Raw genomic sequence first — 27,878 nt, 5'->3', positions numbered from 1 at the left:
CACTTTCAGGAAAGGATTTGGAAAATGTGAAGTCCAGATTTAATAAAGACCAAAGAGATTCTTTGATAGGGGATCACATTGTGAAAAGGTATATATGTTTAGGACAAATAGCCTGACAATTTTTTTTCCCTAAAAGCTGTGCTTTCTAAAGTAGCATAATATAGAAAATAGGCATTCCAGAGTTTTTAAAAGCTACTTACCATTTTTCACACGTTTGGTCATTTAACATTTGTCAAATCAATATGGGAGACTTTAAGAAGATATTGAACAGAGTCATAGCAACTAGGCACATATCTACCATTCAAATTGGAAAACACCTAGGTAGATGTCAATATTTCTTGAACAAAAGCATTGGAAATGAAGTTTACCAGATATGGTCTGTGTTGTAGATGTACTTGGTGTGGTTTTAGTCTTACGACCTTTAGGTTTGCGCCTGGATGGTTTGGACACTAAAGGAAAAATAGCGCTGAAGTTAGTGAAATAATCACAGGTTGGAATTTTAAGATGAAACTTACTTATAGTTCTCCTTCCTATTTCTAAATTAAGGCATAGAAAAACATGCTAATCACACATCTGATCTCTGGCACATCTGGACTAGTTATGGTCTTTGCTTATTTTGATGTTTTTGAAACTAAAACAAGAAAAGTTCTAGGATACAACTGAGAAAATTCAAATTAAAATTACATTAAAAGACTCCTTCATGGCACTCACACACCAGAGCAAAAATATTCTATAAATCTGATGACTATATTGGTATAAATACACAAAAGAGATGGGCTCAACTAATTTTTGACCTAGTAATACATTTTAACTGAGTATTTTCATTTTTAGCTTCTACCTGAAGGCAAATCTTTTAAGAATATTCTAAAATAAAGTTGGATCCAGAAACAACAAAAAGACATGAAATGATTTTTGTCCAAAGAATGTCAAAGTATTTAAGTTTGAGTTTTCTTGTTCAGTTTTTTTAATGTGATCATAAAAATTGAAAAATAGAGGTGAAAATTCACTAATTAGGTCTTTTAGAATAAATATCGGAAAACACTTGTTATTATATATGACTAACTACTTAGTCATGATTTTCTACAGTTTTCCAAAGTAGATTTATGGCACATCTTTTTGAAGATGCTAGGAAATAATAAAAGAACTGCAGTATTATGGCATCAATACCATTTCCTGTCCGCCCTCCTGTTTTGGAGCCTTTCTGACCTCATCTTACTAAGTTCAAGATAATCTTTTTATTTGACTTGGGATCAAGATTCATGAAAATGGAGGAATGCCACTCATCAGAAAAACATAGAAGAATAACAGAGAACTTGTGCAGGTAAAGAGAGGAAGTCAGTGAGTAAAGCAACTCAGTGGAATCCATAGTGCTACAATAAAAATAATTTGTCTTTTTTTCTGCAGAAATCCTGAGCTCTCCTGAAATATAGCATTAGAGAGGCATTGTCAAAGCTATCATACATATGATTGCAGGATGGTATGTTAGTGATGGTAATAAATTCATAGCTTTCTTGAATTTATCACAATATGATTCTTCTTTAAAGACAGTGATTTTCAGATGGAGAGCAGGAAACCTCTAAGGGAAGCATAAGATGACTTTGTGAGAGAAGATGCTGCTAGACAAACACAGAGAGTAGCAATCATCTATGGGGTTTGCCAGAAGGGATGAAGAGGAAAAAGGAGATGTGGCCATCCACTGAATCAGTATCAGGGGAGTAGAATTACCTATTGTAGTCTTTGTTCTTTCAGTTGTTAGTGCAACAGGTTCCAGGGCTGTATCACAGGAACAAACCAAAAAACAAAACAAAACAAAAACCACAATACTGAAGAGGAAGGAATTATGGGAAGGATATTTTCTTTAAAATCAGCCATTTGTTTGTACACAAATAATCAATATCTCTATTTTATTCAAAGTCATTTGTTTTTTCTCCTATTAGAAGTTTCCTCATGATCTTCAGGACACCAAGTTCAATACTCATAAGCAAGAGGGGAAACGGGGACACAGGGCAGTGTTTTCCTTTCCAAGCATGCAAATGTACCTTTTGCACATTTTTCCTCTCTTATTTACTTGTTAACAGGTTTGCATCAAATTTGTTAGATGGCTTGCACCTATAATAATGAGTATTAGTCTTGGATAAAAGATATGCAAAACACCTTATGTATATTCTGGGAATACTGTCATTGGTTACCACTATGAGCATTTAATCAGTACAAAGAACAGTCATAATTGTAAATATATTGAATCTGATGTCTAAATCTTTGGATCACCCTCTCTTCAACATGACAATAATCATTCTACTGAAACACCGACAACACATTTACCAGGTTTGGTGGGGGATACTTTGGGAGCAGGTTTAGGGCGCCGCCGACCAGGCTGTTTTGATTTTGGTGGAGCTGAAGAAAAAAAAATGCCTGATTATTATAACTAGCATAACTCTGGAAACTTGCCAAGGCTATCTACATCTTTGAGGAATATTTAAATCTTCCTTTTATTCATTATGGAAACATCTCAAGCCATATGGTTGCTTTTTGTCACTAGATTCCCAATGAAATAGGATATTTTAAGATGGGTGATTGGTTTTTCTCAAACGAAAAAGAGACACACCAGGGACTTTTTAAATCATTAGAGGAAAAACAAAATTGGGTATAGATGAAATAGAACCAAAAAGAATTTCAAAGTTGTATGTTGGTACACAAGAAAGTTTATATGAAACTTTTAGGAATAAAAGTCCACATTCTGGTCTGAAACTCAGTTTTGGGATAAGAAACTTTTTAGAATTTGTTTTGTTTTTTAAACTTTAAGACACAAGTATAACTTCAAACTTTATTTGAAAGCAGTTAATTTTTTCTATTACTTGAAAGGCTCATTGAGCCAACTTTAAAAAGAAAGGAAAAAATAAGAATTTTTTTTCTGGCAGTGAGATGGAAGTGATGATGAATTAATGTTAAAGGCATTAATGAGTCATTCAGATAGCTGAGAGATAACATTCTACAAAAGATAGGTTAGAACAATGGATTGAAAAGATGATACGGAATTTAACAATAGTGGTCACAAATGAATTGTAAGACATTATAGACAAAAAGAATATTAAAGGAAGTCAACAGAGAAATTCACAATGAGGAGAAAAAAGGTGGACTAATCCCAGAGAGAAATGGAATGGTACAATAGCAAGAGGATTAGCTTTGGAATAAGAGTACTTGGGCTCTAATTTCTATGTGAGACACTCTGAGAAAAGTATAGTTTCCTGTCCGAAAAAAATTAAGGGGTTAGATTAAATGGCCTTAAAGGTCTTTTCCAGGTCAAAATCTAGGAGCCTGTGAGACAATGGACAGCCTGTGTGCTCCACTGGCATCTTGTCAAGAGAATGTGAAGAAGGCACGAACAGTTTGAGTAGCACCCCTGTGGGAAACTTAAGGGAGACCATTTATGAGAGCTGTATAGGATGGACAGGCATCGATTAATTGTGACTTTCATGGCTGAAGGGAATATCACCATAGAAGAAATCACAATACATTTGTGTATTGGAGTAAATATGCAGTTTTCCCTTTATGCTTTCATAAAATCAATCATACAATTAGAAGAGGCAGTTAAAGAGGTAGCTAATGTGCAAAGGATCTGGCACTCTTGTTCAACAGCAAGCTTAGTGAGTCAATAATGTAATGAGTCCTTAAAAATTTAATAAGATCTTAGAAGTATAGTGCTCAGATAAAAGGAAGGTAATAGTTTCATTGTACTCTCTTCTCTGGCCAGATGACATCTAGAGGCCTATATGCAGTGGGAAGTGACATGTCTAATGAAGTATTGATAAATGTGTCCTTAGACATGGGACTATCAGGGTGGCGAAGGACCTAGAGGTCATGTCAAAAGAGAAAGTGGTGAAAGAACTGGGTATGTTTAGTCAAAAGAAAAAGCAACAGTGTGGATGTAGCTATCTTTAAAAATGTTCTGCGAAACATTGTTCTGAGTTACTCCAATAGGCACAAATATATTGAATGGATGGAAATTTTAGGGTGTGTAAGGAAGCACTTTCTTTGACAATTGATGTGTCCATAAATAGAGTTGCTTCACAAATTGGTGAGCTTGCCATAGCAAAAAAAATTTTCAAACAGATAGTGGTAGACCATCTGATATCCCTCCCTTGCTTTGGATAGATGACTGAACTAGATTACCTCAAAGGTTCCTTCTAAATCTAAGGTTCATATCCCTTGAGGTCAGGGACTGATTCGTTTTTGTATTTATATCCCCAGGGTTCATCTTCCTAAAAGAACTGGGGAGAAGATAGGCTGCTCATAGGAATTTCACATTCTATCTTAATTTCACTTCCAATCATTCAACTTCTCAACCATAAATGAAACATAAATAGCTATAAAATAAAACCAGTAATATTAGATCATTCCCATAGACATTGAGGTATTTTCTGTGGTGGTGGCCATATTTTAGAACTATTAATTTCTCTGTTTTCCTTTCAGGGGACAATAAACAATATGACATTGTGACTGGAAGTTTCAAAGATGGAGACAAAGAAGAAGATTCAAAGATGAATTGCATCCATGTATTTCAGGGAAACCATGGCACTCTGCTGGAGATAATGCCTAGATTAGAGCAATATGCAAATTCATCCTAATTTTGCAATGAAAGCAAAGGCAAAGAATGATTTTTTGAAAGCAAAAACACATTTTAAGGCAGAATGAGAGCAAGGTTTGAATAGACTTCTATGATCTTAGTCAGAAGACGTTGGAAAGAGAGGAGGAAAGGTCTGGAGAACTGATCTGGCAAACTTAGAAACATATTGATAATTAATGGGTATGAAGTTGAACATAAAAGGAAATGAGGAGGGATATTTTTATGTCCTAACAAAGACAGGCAACCGCTCACTAAAGGAAATTTTTCATTACCTCTTGTTGTCAGTGACAGTGGTGAAGGTGTTGCTGGTGAAGTTTCAGTACTAACAGACTCTTGGGCTATAACAAAAATAGGCAAAACCAAGGAAAATATTGAACAGCATAATCCAAGTGGGTAATAAGATTTCCTGTTAAATTAAGAATGTTCCTTCACTGATATATACTGAGTGCAACTCACTCAGTAGAGTAATTCACTGGTTATTCTACATCTTCTTGGAAAACTACAAGGAAAGTAAAATGTAAGAATGAGTTTTTTTTGGTACTTCTCTGACAACCATTCATATCCCTTACTGCTCTGGGGATGCACTACTCGTGTAAATGGAGGGTACAGTGTCATCTCTTTGAGCTGAGGGAAACTGGACTGAAAAGCAAAGTCATCACCTATTACTTTCATCTTTCCATTGGATGGTGGAGGTCCATCCAATTCAGGCTCCAAATAACTAATCCATTTCTTGCTCTGTTTTGATTTTGTTACTTTCAATGAATTATTTTTTTTAAATCTCAAAGATTCCTCTACAAATGATGAGAGTTTATGCCTCTTGGGCCTGGCTTGGGCACATTTAAAAGTGAAAATAGTATTCTACTAAAAAAAACCCATGGATTTCTTAATGTTTTGAGAAAATGATCATTCCTTAGGGAAGCATCAATAAAGACAAAATATTCATTTGGTGAATGTTTTCCTTATAACCTATTACTCTTAAATTTTCCTATTAGATCACATATGAGCTGTGTCTTTCAATAACTGAATGACTTCCTAATATGAATTTATAAGAAATTACTGCCTTCAAAGTTATGTTTTTAGTTATGATTGTTTTGGATATTCCATCAGTGGGTTGTCTGCCTAGTCTCTGAAAAGCCAAAAGTATGTTGTGCTTTCCAAAATGTGTAACCATGGTTTGTTTATGGATAGCTATTTATCATAAAAATGCAAGCTTAGGACAATATTAATGAAATATATTATAACACGGGGGTAGGAACAAACTGTTCAATTGGTACCAATTTCAGAAAAGCAAAACCTTATCTCACTAGGGTCAGCTCAACAACATTTTGGGTTTATTGTATTTCTTAAACATTTCTAAAAGTTCCTTGCTACTTTATAAAACATCAATAGCTGAAGATATTTTCTCTTTTTTGGTGTGCTTTAAAGAAAATTTAATCTATGTAATTTTAATATTTTTGTAATGGATTTTTTTTCAGTTTTGTTGCAAACACTTTTGACATAATTTTTTTCTTTTGGATATTTTAATTGTGCTTTTGTCCAAACTAGAAAATTAGTAGGTTGTTCAGAAAAATAAGATATGGTTAAAAATGTCATTCATTGGAGTCCACACTCTTGAATCTGCTCTGTGTAATATGTTAAAGTTAGAGCTCAAGCTAATGAGGGGATGCTTCCTCTCTGGGAAAAAAGAGAAACATTGAGATGGATACCATTGACCATCTTGCAGGTCTTAACTCATTTTTATCACTTTCACCCCCTATTCATGCATTTCTGATGTTAAATTTACCAGGAATAAGTTGTGATACTTCTGGGCCAGGGGGAGTTGTTGGTTTGGGGGGAACAGGAAGTATTTCTTTAGGAGCTGCAAGAAAAAGACAAAGAGAACTTATTGCATAACCCCAGGTGTGAACTGAAGTCACGCATGCACATCTATGGAAAGATTATCTTTGCACAAGAACAAAAAAGGGTGACTTAAGTGAGGAGAAAGAAGCTTAAGCTGCCTGGGAAATGTCATTAATGAGCTTAGCTCATCAAAAGGCTGGATTCTAGTATCTTTGAAACTTTGCAACAAAGTAAGAAAGGGGTGAAGCCAGCGCAAGAAGAAAGATCAAGATTATTTAAATTGTACTGGAGAGCCCATACTCAGTGATCTTTTTAATAGATAGATACTTATACATTCCTGGAAAGAAAATGTGCCAGAGTTTTGATAATAAATAGCAAGCACACAGACTTTGAAGAAAGATGACTGGATTTCTCTTGTGACATATATTGCAAGTGTATATTGTAAGCAATACAGTGTTTCAACTTGCAGAACCCAACATTTTAGCTTCAAGGAGGAACACGAGAAAACAAAAGAAAGCAGGTGGTCTGCTAAGTAAATACTACTACCATTACTACTTAAAATGGAAATCTAACAGACTTTGGAGATGCATTCAAAACCAGAAGAAAGTAAAAACAAGAGTCACAAAAAGGGAAGAAAAATTGAGGAGGTCAGCCAACAAAAAATAATATTTCTTCAAAGCTGCGCCCCCCCCAATTTCTCTGTGTGCTGATTTCACTGAATTTTTAAAGGACCTGGAATGCACATTATATATTGCTTACATAAATTTTACAAAATAGACTTCTACTACTTTTGAATTTATGTAGACGCAATAAGCAAATTTATAAGAGAGACTAACTTATTACACATTATTATTGTTGTCAGTATTGTTTGGGCTATAAAATATAAATGGCTTTTAAAATCCCTCTCGGGTCTGAGTCTATTATCCTATGCCCTGTGATACCATTAGGATAGCAAACCTATTGGCTCAGATCAGGATCATTATAGTTTGAGAGTTACAAGGGAAATGGGAGGCTTAATGGCTTGAAGAGTCACAATAAGTAGGCATAAGATTCAGGACATGAACCTAAGTGTTCTTAACTCCAAGATTAGATTTCCAATCAATACAGCATATTGCTCTCCTTGCATGTTATACATGAGCAAAAGTCTGTTATTATGAAAACATGTATTATTATAGATCTCTATACAACAATGCAATGCTTATGTGTCTCAGTCTTAGAAACTCTAGATAAAAATAATAATAATGATTGACTTTCATGGATAATACTTACAATATAATTTATTACTTAGGAATGCCTTTTAAATGTTATTGAAGAAAGTCATTAATTTCTAAGACTGACTTAATGTTAATTTCCATTAACAATCAGGAATGGCATTCCTATACTTTTTCCACGACTAAAAATAAGGTACTCAAAACATTTGTTGATAAATGTTAATACTCAAATTGATTAAAACACGTAATCAATTCAATTTTTTAATTTGGCAGATGTTAACTTGAGACTTGTGTGAGAATGCAAAAATAAGACAATGGCAGATGGAATTCGTTTTTATTGGCCAATAAATAATTTGCAACACAATATGATGCTCCTAAGTCATCCTATTGTTGAGACAACTCAATTCACTTTCTTATTGGCACCAAAATGGGAACCTTGAAAAGCTTCTTAGAGACAGTTACAGATGGGGTTTCAAGTGTGCTAATTCTGCCCTGGTATATTTTTTAGACTTAAGAAAAACAAAATGTACTTTCTCTGAGAAATGGGAAAAAAGAATTATTAAGCTTCCTTTCTTTTTGCTGTCTTCAGGAATCAAGCTGAAATTGGTACCTTGTAGATTCCTCATATGGTCAAAATGTGCCACATGAATGCATTGTACAGACCACTAATGGAAAGCTTGGCAGACGTGTCCAACTTAACTCTCTTAGGCACAATCAGGACTCTTATCTAACTAAATGAAAGCTGTGTGGTTTGGTTTTTTCTGGTAAGGACAAGAGAAGATTATATCCTTGGAAAATGAAAATAAGCCATGCTGTTTCTGGTATTATTTGGTATTTGGGTAACTAAATAATAGTTCCTATTGCATTTGCTTCTGAAGATTTGAATTAATTAATTTACATTTAACTTGGATTAATTTAAATTTGAATTAATTAATTTGAATTAATTTTTGAAAGACCAAATGGGGACCAAAAATCTGTTTCAAAAATAATATACATCTACAAAAGTTCATCAGAAGAAATGGGAAGTCATACAAAATGAAAATTAAGCATAAAATGAGGATAATTAGGAAAAACAAGGTAATCTAGTTTGACAGCCTTCTTTTTTTAACAACCTGTTAATAAAGATAGGTTTGTTAGCTTCTGTACTGAAAAACAACCTGTTTTCAGTACAGAAGCTAACAAACCTATCTTCATTGTTTTCATTTGACTTTTTCTTTCTACTAGTACTCTTTGGAAGCAGCATGGTATAGTGGGTACAATGTGGGACTTGGAGTTGGGAAGACTTGGGTTTGAATCCTGCCTCAGATACTTACTAGGTGTATGACCCTGGGCAAGTCACTTAATTAATCTCTTTCAGTATCAATTTCCTCATCTATAAAGTAAGGGTCACTAGTAGAAAAAGCTTAAGAAGCCCTGGGCCCTAGATGACCTTTCAGGTCCCTTTCGATTATGATCCTATGATTTCTTTTTGATAAATGACTATTTCTTTTTGTCATACTCTCAATCCTACTTCAATGAGAGAAAAATCTACCTGAAACAATATTTGTAAAAAGACTAATTCCTCAAAGGAATTCTGAAAGGATAAAATTCAAGTAGGGATAAATGGAACAGGTAGAGACTACAAATGATTAATTCTTTTACCTTAGGACAAGAGCGGCAGCAACATAATCCAATTGTAGATTTGAGGTTAATAACCATTTGTTCTATTCATAGTTCCTAAAATCAATAACAGACTAGACTCTTAAAACTATTGTACATAAGATTTTTGCCATTTTTGTCAGAAATAAAGGTTTTGACAACTAACCATTCTCAGAACAAATTAAGAGCTATTTAAATTTAGAATTAAAATATAATGTTATTACTGGTTAGATGAATTTGAGGCCTGGTGGGTAGGTCATTTTGGCCTAGGAAAAATGCATAGTGCTCCAAAAATCTTTGCGCCATCTTAAAATAGCACTAAGACTTTTGGGACATTCTGTATACTCAGTTTTACAGGGTTCTGATTACAATGTCTTAAATTATCATTGTTACCATTGAAAAAAAAATCAGAAAAATCAGCATGTATGGAATGTCTGCAAATAAAGAAACAGGAAAGTTCAGCTGACATGCTTTGAGAAAGAGTTTGATGACCTGCCTGCTAAAATTTAATGACATATCAAAAAACAAGGCAATGATTGGCAGACATAGTATTGTTACCCGATGTTGCTGATGGGCTCTCAAGTTCAAGAGAAGTTGGTTTGTGCTTTGGTGTAGATTCTGAAGTGGTTGAGCTTATCACTGTTGGGAAAGCAGGTATCATCTTTAGAGTATTTGCAGGCAGCTATTAAAAGGATGTAACCCCACTGACTTCTTCAAAACAAACTCTGCATTTGCTGTAAATACTTAAAAAACCCTGAGATGGCAAGAGGGTGATCTGCTCTTATTTATGAGCATAAATAAATTTCCTCATAGAAACCCATTTTCGGGATCTATTACAATAAAAAATAGATGGTGCTGACATCACGTATGTAACATATCCAAAATTCAGGGAAAAACCACTTTTTTAATTTTTTCAAATTTCATCTTGTAAGCACAGAAAAAATGACCTCAGAAAGACATTTCATTCAAGTTAACAACCTAGACAGTCACTGACAGTCTGTGTTTTGCCTAATAGCTGGTCCCTATCCACAACGCTGTGCCAATGTGATTGTTACAACACAACACAATTTCAAAGCTCTCTAAGCATGAGGTTGCAAGAAGTAAGCTTGTTACCTCCCACCTCACCCACCCCCTTTTTCATACACAGTTCCTGTTAGGACTCTGATTCATGCGGTTAGGGATTTTCAATGTTGTTGACTATGCTACCCAAAACTTAATCTTTTCTGAGTATTCCATTCCTTTTCACTGACTTGGAAACCTCACCCACTCTCCTAAGAGATCATTCACCAATCTGCTTCTGTCCTTCTGCCTAACTCCTTGTTGCCAGTGGCCCAACACCTATACTCTTGAAAGCCTTATTGCTACATCCAACTGAAAGTGAGGGAAATTAAAATTTTTGAACATTTGACAGACTTTTTTTCTCCTTCTTTGGTATCATTCTCAGTATGCCCAATTAAGTAAATTGTATCAGTGGCCCTTACCCATTCTATCTTATTAAAATTCTTAATTTAAACTTCTAGCCAAGACACAATAATTAAAAACTAATTGAACCCTGTAGTGGAAAATACAATGCACCTAGAGCTAAGAACTTAAATATTAGATCAAACATTATAAGATTGGAAAAATAAATGTAGTACTATAAACCAACCAATCAAAAATCATTTATTAAGCACCACCTGTGTGCCAGGAACTATGCTAGAAATAGATTGGCCCTAGATTCCTTCTATCCTTCAAATCCAAATATATTAAAAGTTATCCTTCGAGACTGATTCATAGATACGATGTGATTTGATATTTAGTTGGTAGAAAATTTTGCTCAACATGTTCCTTGCAAGTGTTTAGGTCGCCAGAATCAATAAATCATTCTTACCTAACAATCCTCACTTCTCTCATAAACCACAGTCTATCTCTTAATTAGATGGGGATTTTCCCCATTCTTTCTATCTTCCTCAGATTCTAGCTGACTAGCACCAGACTGGAAATTTAAAAGGACTTCAACTAAGCAATAGAAAAAGATGATTTATTATTTTCTCCCTGAGAACAGGGAAGAACAAAAACAGAGCAGGTTTCTAAGGTGATCAGAACTATTTTTTTTCACTTTCTGACCAAAAGCCTATCTGCATTATCTGATCAGAATGCTATTCATCTTTAAGAATGGAATCCATTTTCTTTTCTCAGCCAATGAACTCCCCAGTTACTCAAGCCTTGACAATTTTTACAAATTTCTGACACTATCACAGGTACAATTGCGAAAGAGAAATTCCCTGATGATAGCAGAAGGGTCTGGGTATGATGAGATCACTCTACTACATCATTTTGATTTCTATTAGAAAAAAAATGACCATGCCAAAATACTTGTTTTGAAAATTATTTTAGTCTTAGAATTTGGAAATTAAGGAAAGTTCAAGCAATTTCCAAATTTCTGTGGGATGCTTCTAGGTTAATATTTTGAGTTTTAAAGAAACAGAGTTAAAAAAAAAGTAAGAGAATTAATTTAGGAATTTTTAGGGCTTTAGAGACTTACATTAGGTGGGAAAAAAGAAAAAAGAGATGTCTTCATTATGAAAGTTGGAAATATCCTCTTACCCCTCTAAAATATTTTTCATAATAAAGAAAATATATCATAAAGCAGTTCAGCTGAAAAGTAGATAATACTAAACTTTGATGTGGCTTTAGAAAATGAGTTTTAAGAGTATGTTCAGCATCTACAAAAGAGAAAGCTATTAACCATAGTATCAGCTGTAATAGTATTTCAGCAAAGCAGATACTTTTCAAATAATGATACATGCAAATAATAATGCAAATAATTTTCACATGTGGCCAATGAGATCTGACTCTAATGCCACACTGTATTTTTCAACCTAGAGATTTATATCATAGTCTCAGGCATAAGAAAAATAATTTTTGAAGTTATTACAAATGTCTGATACAACAAATTACTGTTGAGCTGAGATGTAATAAAATTCTAACAAAGTTCAGATTAATTAGCCTTCTGAAAATAAAGCTCTATGCTATGCTTGGCTACCTTACTCATTCAAGAAACCAAAGTGTACATGACTTGGTTTTACTTATCATAGTTGAAACTGACATGACATCAGTCCTTTGTTCCCCATCAATATGTTTTTTGATCAATTCATAACTGAGCCCTGTAGTGGAGAATACAATCTACCTAGAGCTAAGAACTTAAGTATTAGATCACGCATTATAAGATCGGAAAAGAAAATGTAGTAGTGCAAAATGTAGTAAATGTAGTACTATAATTTTTTTTGCTTATTTCATATCATTTGGATAATGAGCAAGTCATTTGTAACTGTGGAGTAGTGCTGGTTATTCACATGAGATCTCCAATGTTGTCTAAGTGAAACTTTTGGGCTGTCTAGTCATATCACATATAACCTACAATACCGGATTTCCCCTGGGTAAAAGGAGCCATGAAGTTGCTATTTACTAACGAAATACTGTTATTAGCCAGATTTGTCCATTTGTCCATTTGAGGGAAGTTTAGGGCTTTTAGAATGTTTGAAAGTTAGGGCTTCTGTATTTTTTTTTCTTCTGGCAATGGAAAGCAAGAAATATTTAGAGACCAGAGAAAGAATAAGAAGATATTCTGAAGAGGACCTGAACAACATTTTAAAACTCTAAACTATTTAACAAGCAATGTTGAAAAACTATCTAATTGATAACAATTATAAGAAAAGTATTTGAAACTCCGTTAAATGGTAGGGGCCATTTAAAGATAAATTTAGACTAAGTTGAGCAAATAATAAATGTAGCTATATATTCAGTTTAATCAGTAATAATGAACAATAAGAATAAACTTAAATATAAAATCTCTCTCTTCCCTCTCCTTCTCTCTCTCTCCCTCCCCCTTCCCCTTCTCTTTCCCTCTCTCCCTCCCCTCCTCTCTTTCCCTCTCTCCTTCCCCTCCTCCCTTTTCTTAAGAAAACTTTCTCCTGGTAAAGCTCACCTCTGCCTCCTGGTTGCCATGGCTTCCTTCAAGTCTCAGCTAAAATGTCATCTTATGAAACATTTCTCAGTCTCACTTAATGTTAGTGATTTCCTTCTGAGAATAACTCCAGTTTTTCCTGTATTTATCTTGTTTGTACATTGTTATTTATATGTTGTGTCCCTGATTAGATGGTGAGTTCCTTGGGAGCAAAAACTGTTTTTACCTTTCTCTGAATTCTCAGTCCTTAACACAGTTCCTGGCACATGTAGGTACTTAATAAGTGTTGTTGACTTGACCTACTACAGAGAAAGACTCTAATCTATATTAAACTTAGGTATATGCCTATACAAAGCATAGGTATATGCCTAAGAAAATATAATATATAAAAATCCAGACCTATGAAACAGACAAGGTAGGTGTCAGGAACTAAATCCATATTATCAAGACTTTGAGGTTGACTCTCTACCTTACTTTTCTGCCTCTTGCTGAGGAAAAGCTTAATTTGATGGGCACTTATGAAATATACACAGTAATAACTGACATCCACCTTTACATCATGTTGTGTTATGTTATCATAGAATGCCATTTCTACTTTTGTTCCTTAGTTTATATAACATAACCTCTAGTATTTAAATCAATAACAGATTTGGATTATCATTAGAGCTGCAACCTATCAGTTTTTCAACTTTAAGTACAGTAAACCATGGCACTTTCCTTTTAATAGGAGGATTTGTAAGATATTGTTAGAATTCAAAATGCTGGGTCATAAAAATCTTAGTTACCACTTTTGGTTCCTGGTGGTCTGGTCTTGAGGCGTCGTCGCTTAGTTGTGGAAGGAATGGATGTGGTTTGTGTGGAAGCTGAAAGAAGCAGATTCTATTTCATAATTTTTCATTAAATTATCTTTCTTCAGCTGGCAACCATGTTGTACCAAGACCGTAAATTTACAACAGCAAGGACTACATATGAATCAGCAGATCCTTTCTGTTGCCCATTGCTTAGCATATAATAGGTACTCAACAAACATTGTTGATAGAATCATATTGAACTAAACTGCAGAAAGAACACTATATTTAGTCGTATCTTGTGGGGGTGACTATATTTTAGAAAAAAATCCCAGAATCCAGTTCAGCAAACATTTATTCATTGCTAGACAGGAGATATAAAAATGAAAAGGAACATAGCTCCTGCCATTTGGGCTTTATGAAAGAGGCAGAACCTGACCTGAGCCACAAAGAAAGATAGATTTTAACAGGGGACTATAGGGAGTGATATTTCTAATTATGGAAGACTATATACAAATACATGAAATCAGGAGAAGACAGGTCAAATGCATAAAGTCTGGTTTACCTATGTGTAGGTTAGTAGGCAAGCATTTGGGCTTGGGAAGCAGGAAGATAGGAACTCTTTGAATTGTGCAAGCTCTCTCTTCTTCAGAAGTAAAAATAAATTTCTAGTGCTATGGCTCTTTAGTATCCTTACCATAAGTTAGCATACCTTATGACTTCTAAAATTTCCACTACAAACAATAAGATTTTGCTGTTGTCCTTCATCTTCCCCTTTTCCTTTTTTTCAGCATGATATAACCCACAGATCATCCTGATACTATTTGCACTTACATCTTAGGGAAAGTACTCTGTACTAAGCTCAATTCAATTTAACTGAACAGAAAGGAATAAAGTGTAATTCTCAACTATGTTTCTGGATTTTTCCATTTGGGATAATAGGAAAGAAGTCATTTGTTAGAATAAAGAGATCCTGAAATTATGTAAATTCTTTATAATCAATCATTAATTCTATATTTTATACTGTGGTTCATTGAAGTCATTGACTATTAAAGAATTCATGAAACTGGCAAAGAGAAAAATTGGAAATGTTGACTATGATAAAAATAACAGCTAACATTTATGTAGTGCTGGCAAGATTTGTAAACACTCTACATACACAGGGTGCTCAAAAAGTCTTAGCAAAGTTTTATGCTTAAGCTTCAAACTGCACAAGAGTTTTTGGACACTTTATATTGTCTCATTTGATACCACAACTCTATGAAGTTGAGTGAATTTTTCTTAGGTGCAATGTGATTAATTTTTGCTACTTTAAAAAAAGTACAAAATCGCTAAGCATTAGTAATTACCAAGTATAGTGTGTTGTGTTTCAGGACTGGCAGATATTTTCGGTTTTTGAGGAAGAAGTGGCATTTCTTTTGGAGCTGAAATAAAACAGTCCCCACCCCACCCCAACTTAGTTAATACAAGGAGCTCCTAGACTACTAACATGCTTTTAGCTGATATGAAAGACAAGCCACAAGTCAATGATGAGAAATGAACAGCTCATGGATTTGTGAAAGCTGGTGGACAAAATGAAGTATTCAAAGACGAAAAGCCATAGATAGAATGATAACTGATCATTTGATAACCAAAATTAGGGTGAGTGCATCCAAGTGTGCTGGAATGAATACAAAGACAAAGGGATGTGGAAGAGAGATGATGAGAGTGAGGGTGTCTCTTACACATGCAGATTTCACAGTGCATTGTCTTATTCCTTTTAAGACAGTGAAAATATCATCTGCTACGTCTTCTAAGTAAAGCCAGGTAGAGGGTGTGAAAATCGTTAATGATACAGAGAAAATAACAACCACTATGTATTCAGAAGCAGGAAAGAGAAACATGATTAGATGTGATGGAATGGGATAGTTCTTTGGAAGAAAGCCATTCACAGTAGGCTTTCCTTTGATGAAAAGTGAAGTGAGAATTTGCTGTTAAAAACATTACCCAGTGTTGCCCTTGGCTGTTCAATTGTTCTAGAAGTTTTAGATGGGGCAAAGTCCAGAGGAGATTCACTTGTTGCTGCTGGAATAAATGTCAACCAGTTATAAGGGAGCAAAGAGCCTCAGGAATTGAATGCTAACTCATGAATAACAAGTTATGTCTAGAAGGAGGAAAGGGGTCATTCAAAGGGGCCCAGTGGAAAGAGTATTGAACTCAGAGTCACAGTTTCTGAGCTCCAATATTGCCTTTGTCGCCTACGTGCCTTTAGGCAAGTCACCACACCTCCCAAGCACTCCATTTCTTCATCTGTAAAGTGGAGGAATTGGACTAATGGCCTCTAAGGTCCTTTCTAGCTCTAGAGCTATGAACCACTTGAAAAACTGTTGATCAACACTATTAATACAGTCATTGGAAGCTAGAGATGGATTCATATTTGAAAAATACACACAATTCAAATAGCTAGGAATGAGGACAAAACAAGTTGCAAGATGGAAACATATTTGACAGGATCATAGATATAGAGATAAAAAAGGACCTTAGCTGTCATTTATTCTAACCCTCTAACTTTGCAAATAAGGAAACTGGAGCCCAGAGTGGTTAAATGATTTACCCAAGTTAACATAGTGAGAAGGTAAATCCAATATTTGAACTCGGATCCCGTGATTCCAAGTTTATCTCTTTGTATTTCATAATCACTGGTGGAATCCATGCCAAGCATTCTACTTCACAGTTTTGTATTTTATGTTGTTTATAACTGTCCTCTATTATAGAAGACCATATCAAGTATACCGTTGAAGGAAATTTTCTGCTGGGTAGAGGCATGCACTCCATGCCCTCTGAAATCTCTTCCAACTTCATGATTCTATAGAACACCATGACATTAAATAATACACTAAAATGTAGCAATATATAACTATATACTTAAATTGAGTCAGATTTTGGAAACATAGCTGGTGCCAAGTCAGAAATTTTACATATACATATATATACACATATATATATATGTGTGTGTGTGTGTGTGTGTGTGTGTGTATTTTTTTATGGATTATTTGTATACAAATAAGCAAACCTTCCCAAGTAACAAAACGATTCTAAGACTGACAATTGTGAATAGTGTATGATAGATCAGTAGGAATCAGTCCCTTTGTTGCTATACATATAGGCGATAATGACTCACAGTTATATAGGATATCCCCAAATTCTTGGTGAAGTTTCAATCTGTTAGAGATTACTACTGCCCTAAGACTTTAGAGACACTTTGCATAACATTTTAAGATTCAAAAAGCACCTTATTTTCAATATTCGAGTCATGAGGTAGATGTTAGAAGAATTGCTATCTCCGTTATACAGATGAAGGGACCAGGTTTCAGAGAGATTAACTGATTTGCATATTGTTAAACAGCTCACAATTGGCAAAAGTGAGACTTGAGTCTCTCTTCATGCTGTTTCAATCAAATCCCTAACATTATGATCCTGTAATGACCAATGTCTGATATCCAACTCTTGAATCAGCCATAAACATACAGAAGAAAAGCCATTGTAGGATTGGAGAGAGGGAGAGAAGAGAGAGAAACGAAGAACATGTATTTTCCCTTCTTTCTGAAGGAAAAGGACCAGATTCAGAATCTGTAGAAAAATTGGAATTTATTGACAGATTTATGAAAGAAAGGCTGAGTAAGTATACCTGTTTGGGCCGTGGATATTTCAGGCTCATCTGTTGTTGGAGGGCTTGAGAAAACAGGCTGCATGTCATAGGTTGCTAAAAAAGTTTGAACAAGAATAGATATTAATTTTTAAAGATGGCACTATATATTTCTAAATAATGATGACTTTCTGTGGTACTGGTTCCATTACTTAAAGACAGATAGCCAAAAAGTCCCTGTTTCTGTCCTTGATCTGAACTCATGAATTTTATAAATCCAGAATTGAAGCTGCCTTCTAGTGTGATGCATGTTATCCATTTGAAATGGGGCAGTGCCAATTCAGGACAAAAATACTTAAAAATAAACCATATAATAGAGTTAGATTTGAACCTGCATGTAGGCTGTAGAAAGGAACCTAGAAAACAGAAGTTAGCAACTGGATTTTACACACACACTCTACACTGGATTTTCCTTAGGCCCTCCAAACAAGATTATTCAGTTTCCATTTCTTATTTGCCCAGCAGCAGCTATCCTTCAAGTCTAGGAACTAACTGCTAGAAAAGCACATCCTTGGTGGTATCTGACCTCCAGAGAGTTTATTCAATTGAAGGCCACATTTCATGTTCCATACGAAAAGAGAAAGTAGAATCAATTTCAGAATGAAAATGAATGCTGTGTGTTTTATACTTGAGAATTTTACATCAACCAAAGTTGTGAAGAAATTTCTTTAATGAGTTGTTCCTGTAAGTGAGGGGAAAGGAAAACAAAACAAAACAAAAACAATGAAAGGGTAAATGGGGTAGGGAGTAGAGAAGCAAGTAAGGGCAGACATGATTGATAAATGGAAGAAATAAGCGGAAAGACATGTGAAGCTTAAGAATAAAACAGAAAAACATATCTTCCAAAAAACGTGTAGTTAGTTGGCGGTTTTGAGAATCATGAAACTACATTACTTTGTAGGAGATTCTTGATACTGACTGAAACTCTGGTCATCTAAAACAGAGAAAAAAAAACTCCCTCAAAATGAAAGACATTGTTTATTTGTTCTTTACAATGCATATGTCTTTCTACATTAGAGAATACTTGTCAGTGACTAAAATTGTAAAGCTTCATTCCAGTAATCATAAAATATAAATTTGATAAGCAGAAGAGCATACATCACCGTTTTAAACAACTTCTACTGACACAATGCTTTAAGGTTTATAGAACTCTCCCCAGCTATTCTGTGAGGTAGATCATATGTAAAGCATATGCCTGCATGCAGTATGATGTATTTGGGTTGCCTAAATATATAGAAAAGGCATGATAGTGTCATGGGTAGGTATGACCTGAGGTTTGGTCCACTCATAAGAGAGTTGGAGGAGGGCCTTGTCACATTGTCGGTAAATTAGCTGGGGGAAGGAGATCAAAAAGGTTTAGATCAGGGCTCTCCAAAATGCAGCCCACAGTGTGGTTTATGCGGCCTGCCTAAAAGCATAGAAATTTACATAAATGCTTTAGTACAGGAAGCCAAGCTACTGCAGAGCTCTCACTAAGATGGCAAATCAAAATATATTGTCTATTGTTTCAATAAAAACCTAAGGTTGGACAGCCCTGGTTTCAATTATCCAAAGCTGAGGGATTTCTCAAATTTCCAAGAGGGCTAGAGTCATATCTATCCTGCTACCCCTCAAATATCTGGTCCAGGTGTTTAACAGGTTCAGAATAGAAAAAAACCCCACATGACAGCATTCTCTCAGACAATCAGAAGTCATGTCTCTCTTCATATTCAACATGCAGAATAGGGCTATTCCTCCCTCATCCTACCAAGATGGGATCTGTGTTATGTGTACAAGCATTATTTTGCCCACTGCAGATGAGAAAACTGAAGTTCAAAGAAGTTCCTCAGGGTCATATACTGAATAAGTCTGGGTTGGGGTCCCTGAATTCAAGTCCAATGCTTTTCTAACCACAATATGCTCTTTGCTCAACTCTTCTGGATTCAAATAGTCACCTACATATTATATTATATATATATATATTCTCCTTTGGAGGCAAGCTAACCAACATGTACACATACATATATGCGACATTCAGACACACACACACACACACACACACATGGAATGTTTTGATGGATACAATTCTCAAGGGATTTGTCATAAGATGGTACAGATAGTCATATATTCATAGAAGCTGGTGACACAAAAAATAGGATTCATAAGAGAAAGGTCATATGACATGTAACTCATGGATGGACGGGAGAAAAGCACCAACATTGGCTGCTTTCAGAAAATAAAAAGTGATCTTCTAAGCATGGCAATTTAATCTTGTTTTAGAAGTCCACAAGGGAGAAGATAGTGATAACAGGGAGTAAGTTACACTCCTGGTTGTACTTGTATTTTTAGTATAAGGGAATTAAATGGCATCAAATTAATTAAATTAAATATGCTAATTATTTGCTGGGATTAAAAGGTATTTTTTCCCTTACTATTTAAATATAACATGCAATCATGCCTCCATTGAAGTCCTACTCCAATACCTCAGAATGCTGTAGGAGTGATCTGGGGTTCTTGAAGCTTACATCAATAGAGTGCAACCTGTGGCAGGTCCTATGAAGCTTGAAAGGCTTTGACTAAGTACCGAGTGATAGATTGTGTTCCACAGAAACGCATAGCTAGAGCTGGAAAGGACCTCAGAGTCCATCCAGCCCAGCCCCTTCATTTTATAGATAGGAAACTGAGGCCTGTTGAGGTTAAGTAACTAGTGCAAAATCATAGGGGTATTGTAAGAAATGGGATTTAAACCCAGGCCTCCCGACTCCAAAATCTGTTGTTTGAGGGTCAACTTAACTTTGGGCAGTATGACTACTGCAGATTTGGCCACCAAATAGTGAATTTTTTTTGTCTATAGGAATTCATTAAGATAGTCTCCTGACTGTCATTGGAAGAAGGAGTTACACTATTTTTTTCAAAGAATATCAATTGTGAATATTCCAAAACCTTTTGGAACAAAAAGAGGTAATTGTAATTGGAAATTGACTGAAAACTCCATTTAATTTTCTTAAAAACCGCTAATTATGTGAAAGATTTCTCTTTAATATTAACACAGGAATTCTCCTGTTATCAAATAGCCACACACTAGTCTTTCTGACAGTGTGCTATTAAATAAACACCTTCTCTCCATATTGTATGGAAATCATTCTAGTGCCACATTTCCCAGGATTTAGGTACTACCCTTTGCTACCAAAGTAGTGGCCCAGAAATCACATATAAATGAATGATGAAGATGAGCTTGAGTAGAAAATTCAATAAACAGCTAAAATACTGTTCCTTCTGCTAATATAAGAATACACCATGGACACACACACACACACACACACACACACACACACACACGACTCATGGAGTTCTCCGTACCATTTGCATAAGTGAATAAATGTTTCCTCAGGTTGGTTCTGAATGTCATAAAGCTATTATTTGGGAGAAAATGCTCACCAAGCAAAACAGTCTTGAGCTATAAATCTCCCACAGGCAACAACATTAATGACAAAAATCTGTAAACCATCTGGTGAACTTTATTTTTACACTTGTGCTCTCAGAAGCATCCCCACCACTTCATCTAGCTTTCTTTCTCTCTAGGGCTTATTCCAATTGGGTGGGCGAGGTCAGTTGGAATCAGCTGTTCACAGAGCAGGGCATAGTGCTCTGTGTGGAAGCTGGACCCTTTAAAATACTCTTGGTGAGCCACTCAATGCCCGAACAATCTATTTCTAAGAATAGCACTCCTTATGTTTGTTCATCACTGGTGATATTCAATTTTTTATTTTGCCAGTTCTTTTTAGAACATGGGCAATTTTTGGAGTGTTTTTCATATTTCTGTTGCTTATGGATTCTCCACCTTTCTTCTGATGCCATAAATGTGATTTCTAATTGGGAAAAACAGAGTGTTCTCATATTCTTTCAGGAAAAGCTGTTAAATGTAATTGTTTATTGTCCCAAGATAGCACCCAAGGAACCTTATACCACAGGAAGCCAAGAAATATCTCTGTGATCTCTGGAATAGTTCAGAGCCACTGAGTCAGTTGGCCTGGTTATCATGAGTTGAGAAAGAGAGTAAAATGAAGGTTCTTTTGGGATTCAAAAAACATTAACTGGACCATAACCTTGGGATCACAATTAGTTACTTTTTGTTTAACTTTCAGCTGCCACATGGTATTTAATTCAAATGGCTATCTTCCATTCCAATAACAATGACTCATCATCCTCCATTGGGCTGGAGTTTTTCGGCAGTAAGAGAAACAATCAGAAGGCTCACCCCAGAATAAGAAAACTGCAAACCCAAAGCTCTGCACAAGTTATTTTGATGAATTAGGGATCAGAACTTATGGGAAAATAGACGTCTTTACATATTTGGTGGGGAGAACCCAACAACTAGAAAACCTGAGACGTATCTTTGGAAACATTACTTTAAAGCCAATGACAACCATAAAAAGCACTAATATTACTTTTTTTAGTGAAAAATGCCCATCAGAGGTTTAGAAGCTCCACAAATAGCATTAGGACTATTCTTGGGAAATGGAGGGTATCAGACCATCATTAAATAGGCATAAAACCTGTATAAATCTTATGAACTCTCCTCCAATGCCTTATAATAATTTTTGACAAGAGAAAGCAGGTTAAAATGAACATCTTATCTGCTCACATGTTTATAAACATCTGAGCCTGGGTTCTTTCTTTTCCTTTCCAGAACTATTTAAATAAGCTGGACAGTCAGATTTTTTGACTCAATGTAAGGAAAACCTTCCTAAACAATTAGAACCTTTTAAAAATGGAATGGGCTGTAGTTTCCCATTAGATGAGGAAATTCATCTTTCTAGTATAGATTCTATTAGAAGACCTTCAAGGTCTCTTTCAGCTCAGAAATCCCATTACCCAAAGCCTTATTACCTCAGGGACTGATTAGTCACCCCTCAGCCACAGTATTGTAGTGAGTTCTCCAAACCTCTGGATCTATTTTTACCAGCCTGATTTGAAATATCCCAAGGATTAGTCTTTCCTTTTTATATTAGAGAAATTAACAAGTTTCCATCAAAAGCTCGATATTGCAACTGTAATTGCTTAACAAATTGGCCAATTAGGGGGTCAAAATGTGCCTTTTCAAATAAGAAATCCATTTAAAAATGAAAAGCATTCCCACTGAGTTCACTAATTATATCTTTGAACAAGTAAACACTAATTTGAGACTTAAGGATAGGACATCTATAATATGCTTCTTGTATTGATCTGACAAATTCAGCTTCCATATCATTCTTTTATTTAAATGTTGTTTTTAAGGCTTTGTTTCAAAGAATATAGCAGCTCAGAATTTTACTAGAGGGAATTTTTAAGTGTTAGCTGGGAGGAAATATGACCTCAATTTTCCTTTTCTTTTTCTGTGGTAGGATTTTTTTAGTGGCATCTAAAACACCTATATATAGCTTTCAACAGCAGCTACATCCCCCTAGAAGCCATATATGTGTGTGTATTTTTTTTAAAATCGTACATCTTGTTTTGATATATCCAAGTAACTGCCACCCTCCAATTCTAAAAACAAAGACAAAAGTGTCTAATTAGCACTTGTGACAGACAGTACCTACACTTTTGTACTCATAATTTTCCACTTCTTAACAGAATTGGTCAATTTTATTTCTTTACAAAATATAGTTTTCAAATATACTTTTGAATTTACAAATATACCACAATATTAAAAAACTAAGAATCTTTGCAGTAATCATCTACCAAGATGAATAAGAAATACAAATTCAAATTCAGTTACCTAAAAATGATAATGAATGTTTTCCAGAAAATCTCTAACCTTGACTAGCAATGCCTATTTATGGAATCTCAAAAGAAACAAAACCAACCCGTGTTTTCTCAAGAACTGAATTAAGAAATTTAATTAAAAGAGAGAGCTGGTACAAACCTCATATGACATGCAACTCTTAAAATTAGCAAAGAGGAAGTGAATTTTCAACATTTAATTATGCTGAGAGATTAAACAGAATGACAAGAAAACTACAATAATGTAGGAGAGGAAGAAAGGAAAAGAAAGTAAGGAAAGAGGGAGGGAAGGAAGGAAGGAAGAAAGAGGAAGGGAAGGAATGAGAGAAGGAAGGAGGGAAGGAAGAAGGAAAGGAAGGAAGTAGAGAAGGAGAGGAGGAAAGGAAGGAAAGAGGGATGGAGGAAAGTAGAGAAGAAGAGAAAGAAGGAGGAAAAGAAGGAAAAAAGAAGGAAGGAGGAAAAGAAGGAAGACAGAGAGAAAGGGAGGAGGGACAAAGAAAGGGAAAGAAAGAAAAAGGAAGGGAAAGAAGAGGGGAAGAAAGGAGGGAGGGAAAGAAGAAGGGAAAGGAAGAGGAAAGGAAAATGGAAAGGACAGAAGGAAGAAGGGAAGGAAGGCAAGAGGGAAGGAGGAAAAGAAGGAATCAAGGAAGGAATGAGGGAGGGAATAAAGAAAGCAAGGTAGGAGGATGAAGGGAGGAAAGAAGAATGAAGATTAATATTTACTTAGGTCTTATGTATCAGGCACTATGCAATGTTACTGATGGAAAGATAGACATCCCATAGCCATGAAAACAAAGGTGAATGGATCTCTAGGTTGTATGTAGTAACAGAAGCTTGGAGAGGGTAGTGAGGAGAGTTCTATAATTTATGGGAATGTGCCTGAGCTACTGGTAGCCTTTATTAAAGATAACTTACCATGAACTGCTAAGAAATTTGGTTTTGAAGACATTTTTGTACTTTCTTCTGATGTTTTTGGGAAAACATCTTCAAATTCCTAAAATGATTTTATGTATAGTAGTTTCTGACTTATCAATTGGAGGTAGTATTATTGAGTAGAAAATAAAGTATAAGAATTTCAGAGAACAGGTGTCTCCTGTTAGCTTCTCTACTGATTTAGGGCTTGGTTCTTACATTTCTTCATCATCCAAAAACTAATAGTTGCTCCTTTCCTATCTCCTGGGATACCTGAGAGAAATTAATAAAATAATAAATGCAAATCATTTTGAGTTCCATGGTAGAAAGGTGTTCTATAAGTACAAGATAGTATTGTTCGACCCTCAGAATGCCCTAGCTAGGATATACATGTTTTCCCTCCCATGATTTACTGAGATGGAAGGTATCAAGCAGTTTAGCAGAGACTGTTTCATAACAATATTGAAATCAAAGTCAATTGACCACCTTCCAACAGTGTCTAAAAACCAACACTATTTCACTATCAGAAATGGACTTTTTTTTTAGAATGCTTCTCCTAAATGCTTAAATATTTTGCAACTCCTCTTCTCTTCATTTAAATATAGAATTTAGATTTAATTTGACTTCCTTGTATATAATTATAGGGTAGATCTTTATTACTTCCATTTATATATCTTAATGGCTATCCTGATTTTTCCCAAGGAATCAATATACAATCTACCCGTTTAAGTATATTTTACAGAAGTTATAATTAAGATCACAATTAGATCATAGTTGTATAAGAAATAATACACTCTCTTGAATGAAGAATCAGGGCATTTAGAAATTTTAATATGCCATAGGTAAAAGAAAGGTGTTTATTTTGCAAGCAAGACTATCATTAATATAAACTAAAATTTAGTTCTTTTTTTTAAGGAAATATAACATGGTGTCAGTGATTCTATAGACCAGGTCAAGGGTTCCTAGTGTGTGTGTGTGTGTGTGTGTGTGTGTGTGTGTGTGTGTGAGAGAGAGAGAGAGAGAGAGAGAGAGAGAGACAGAGAGAGAGAGAGACAGAGAGAGAGAGAGACAGAGAGAGAGAGACAGACAGAGAGACAGAGAGAGAGACAGAGAGAGAGAAAGAGATGGTTGTCTATTGAAACCTATGGACCCCTTCTCGGACTAATGTTCCAATCCCCTCATTTTACAAATAAGGAAATTGAGACCCAGATAAGTTAAGGAATAAATGGCAGAATTTGGAATCAAATGCAGGTCCTCTGAATAGTGTGAATACTTTTCCCATTGCAGCAAGAGAGTACTTTTATTTTTATTTCTCTATTCTCTTGAGCATGTATGCAGACTGAAGCTATATGAGTTACTGAGAAAATTTTTAAAAATCAGGTACTTTTAGCCTATAGAGAAATTTGAGAGAACATCAACTTATGCATGAATACAAAAATCATTTTAAAATCTTTAAGAAAGGATAAAAATGAACATATTTATCTTGTAGAGATGACTTTATGAGACATGACTTATAATTTTTATGTTTGAAGCTGTCTTTATCAGGGGGAAGTCCAAAGTAAGCATCTATAGAACCTAAAGCAGTGCCATTTAGAGGAGAGATAAGTTAGATACAACTCCAGAATCTGAGAAACTAATCCCACTTCTATTTTCAGTTACAGTATCCTGTTTTGATTATCTTGCACTGTTATGACATAAGATGCCTGAAAAGGGATCTTATTGACTGGCAATATAATGAGCACATATTTGATGCCCTTAGTAGGGGAATTACATATTTACATTTATCAATGGGTTAATAAGTAATTATATTTGTCCTTTTTTAGATGTTCTTATATTTAACAAGTTAAAATTTATTACAAAGGAAAGTAACACTGTCATCAACATGGGAGAATTTCATTTAAAAAAAAGCTGTTATTCAGGTCATATTTTCAATGTCTGGAAGGCCACACTCCATCAACATATACCAAATACTTGTAAGGCACTTAACATATTACCTGGCACATACAAGATGCTTAATAAATGATTATTCCCTTTCACTGTTCTATTGAACTGCAAAAAGGATTTAAGGTGATATTCCTTCAGTTTACTTAACCATATAACCTATCCTGGTGTGAAGAAAGTCTAAGACACCAGTGAAATGTTGAGTACAGTATTTGTTATAGAAATAGAATGTGTAACTAGAAGAAACTTGGGGAACAGTCATGTATCCAATCCAGCCCTCTCATTTTTGTCTGAGGGAAGAAAATTGAGGTCCACAGAAGGCATGTGACTTGGCCAAAATCAACTTAGTGGCTGACATAGGAGCAGAAGCTAGGAGGCCTGATGACAGTTTTTAAAGTGGTTTTTAATATTTTCTGTGTGTGAGGTAGGAACAACAAGTAAGTATCTACCTGCAAAGGAAACATTATGTTGTTATAAATTCAGCTCTATGACTATAATTGTATTATGGCATGGAATACTTAGTTCATCTTTTGGTACTGCTGACATGAATTTGAAGAGGTCTCTGGAATAGGAAAAACACTGAGGTGACTCATAATTCATTAGAAGATGACAGCCTTTCAACAATAGGTCCAGAAATTGAAACAGATATCTTTAAAACAAATATAAGGTAGCTGAATGTCTGCCGCAGGAGAAGAGTTTATAGATAATAAATGATATAAAATCAGTCATTATCATAGAGGATATTGTATCATAGAGCAGTCATAATATATAAGTCAATCCCTCAAAACCCCACAAAGTGACTTAATGCTATTCTTATGAATTCATTAAAAAAACCCAACAACAACTTTAAAGGGCAATTACCAGTGTGGGGCTGCAGAACTTTCGGACCATCAGATGTTTTGACTGTAGAAACAATCCGTTGTATCTCATCTGAAGCTATAGCAAAAAAGAAGCAGTATTTGTGGGAGGATATTGGAGGAAGAAAATGATATTTTCCATTTTTGGTAAATGATTGCACCCAGGCTGTAATGAAAACACTGACTGTTCAAGTAATGGTCCACTAGTCTGAGCAAGAAATCTAGACCCATCCATCCAAAATCCATCCAGAAAACCCATTTGGTCTGCAGCTAGAGAGGCCAGATTTGCTTCCGTTAAATTCACATTTCACAAAATGTGATGCAATGAAATTGGTCTCTGTAGGGGGAGGGGGCATAATGATATGATTATTTCGAGTGAGTTTATCAGAAAGCTTAGTCACACAATTATTCTTTCTACATCCCCTGGTTGGTTGACTGAATTGAACAAATCCATACAGCTATTTTGGTACTGTGCAGAAACACTAAATTTTCCTGACTAGCTACAAGAATAACCCTTTTCCCCACTCATACGATATTTGTTACCAAACTTCAAATACTGCCATTACCCAATGTCGCCCTAGGTTTTGCCAGAGGGAATGGTGTTTTGGGTTGAGGGAATTCTGGAAGCCTGTTTGGAGCTGTAATTAAAATACAAAAAAAATAATAATTTGAGGTGAAAAGTCAGTACGAGAGAA

The 27,878-nt window shown here is 35.1% G+C and overlaps 1 protein-coding gene across 1 annotated transcript in view; it reads right to left on the bottom strand.

Annotated features, from left to right (window-relative positions):
• The window catches only part of LOC118837175 (ABI family member 3 binding protein), a 201,554-nt gene that overhangs the window by 93,522 nt on the left and 80,154 nt on the right, over positions 1-27,878 (bottom strand). Inside the window, exons 12-23 of the mRNA XM_036744133.1 lie at positions 27,750-27,821; positions 27,188-27,262; positions 17,714-17,788; positions 16,033-16,110; positions 15,396-15,470; positions 14,044-14,121; positions 9,871-9,951; positions 6,408-6,482; positions 4,897-4,962; positions 2,323-2,394; positions 1,726-1,773; positions 369-449 (exon numbers count right to left, since the gene is read on the bottom strand). Of these exons, the coding sequence (XP_036600028.1) occupies positions 369-449; positions 1,726-1,773; positions 2,323-2,394; positions 4,897-4,962; positions 6,408-6,482; positions 9,871-9,951; positions 14,044-14,121; positions 15,396-15,470; positions 16,033-16,110; positions 17,714-17,788; positions 27,188-27,262; positions 27,750-27,821 (876 nt within the window). The remainder of the gene's footprint in view (positions 1-368; positions 450-1,725; positions 1,774-2,322; positions 2,395-4,896; positions 4,963-6,407; positions 6,483-9,870; positions 9,952-14,043; positions 14,122-15,395; positions 15,471-16,032; positions 16,111-17,713; positions 17,789-27,187; positions 27,263-27,749; positions 27,822-27,878) is intronic.

This window comes from Trichosurus vulpecula, chromosome 2 (genome assembly GCF_011100635.1).
Source record: "Trichosurus vulpecula isolate mTriVul1 chromosome 2, mTriVul1.pri, whole genome shotgun sequence".
In the NCBI taxonomy this organism is placed as follows: Eukaryota; Metazoa; Chordata; class Mammalia; order Diprotodontia; family Phalangeridae; genus Trichosurus; species Trichosurus vulpecula.
Note: the sequence above shows the minus strand (reverse complement) of the source record. Positions and strands in the feature narration are given on the sequence as shown.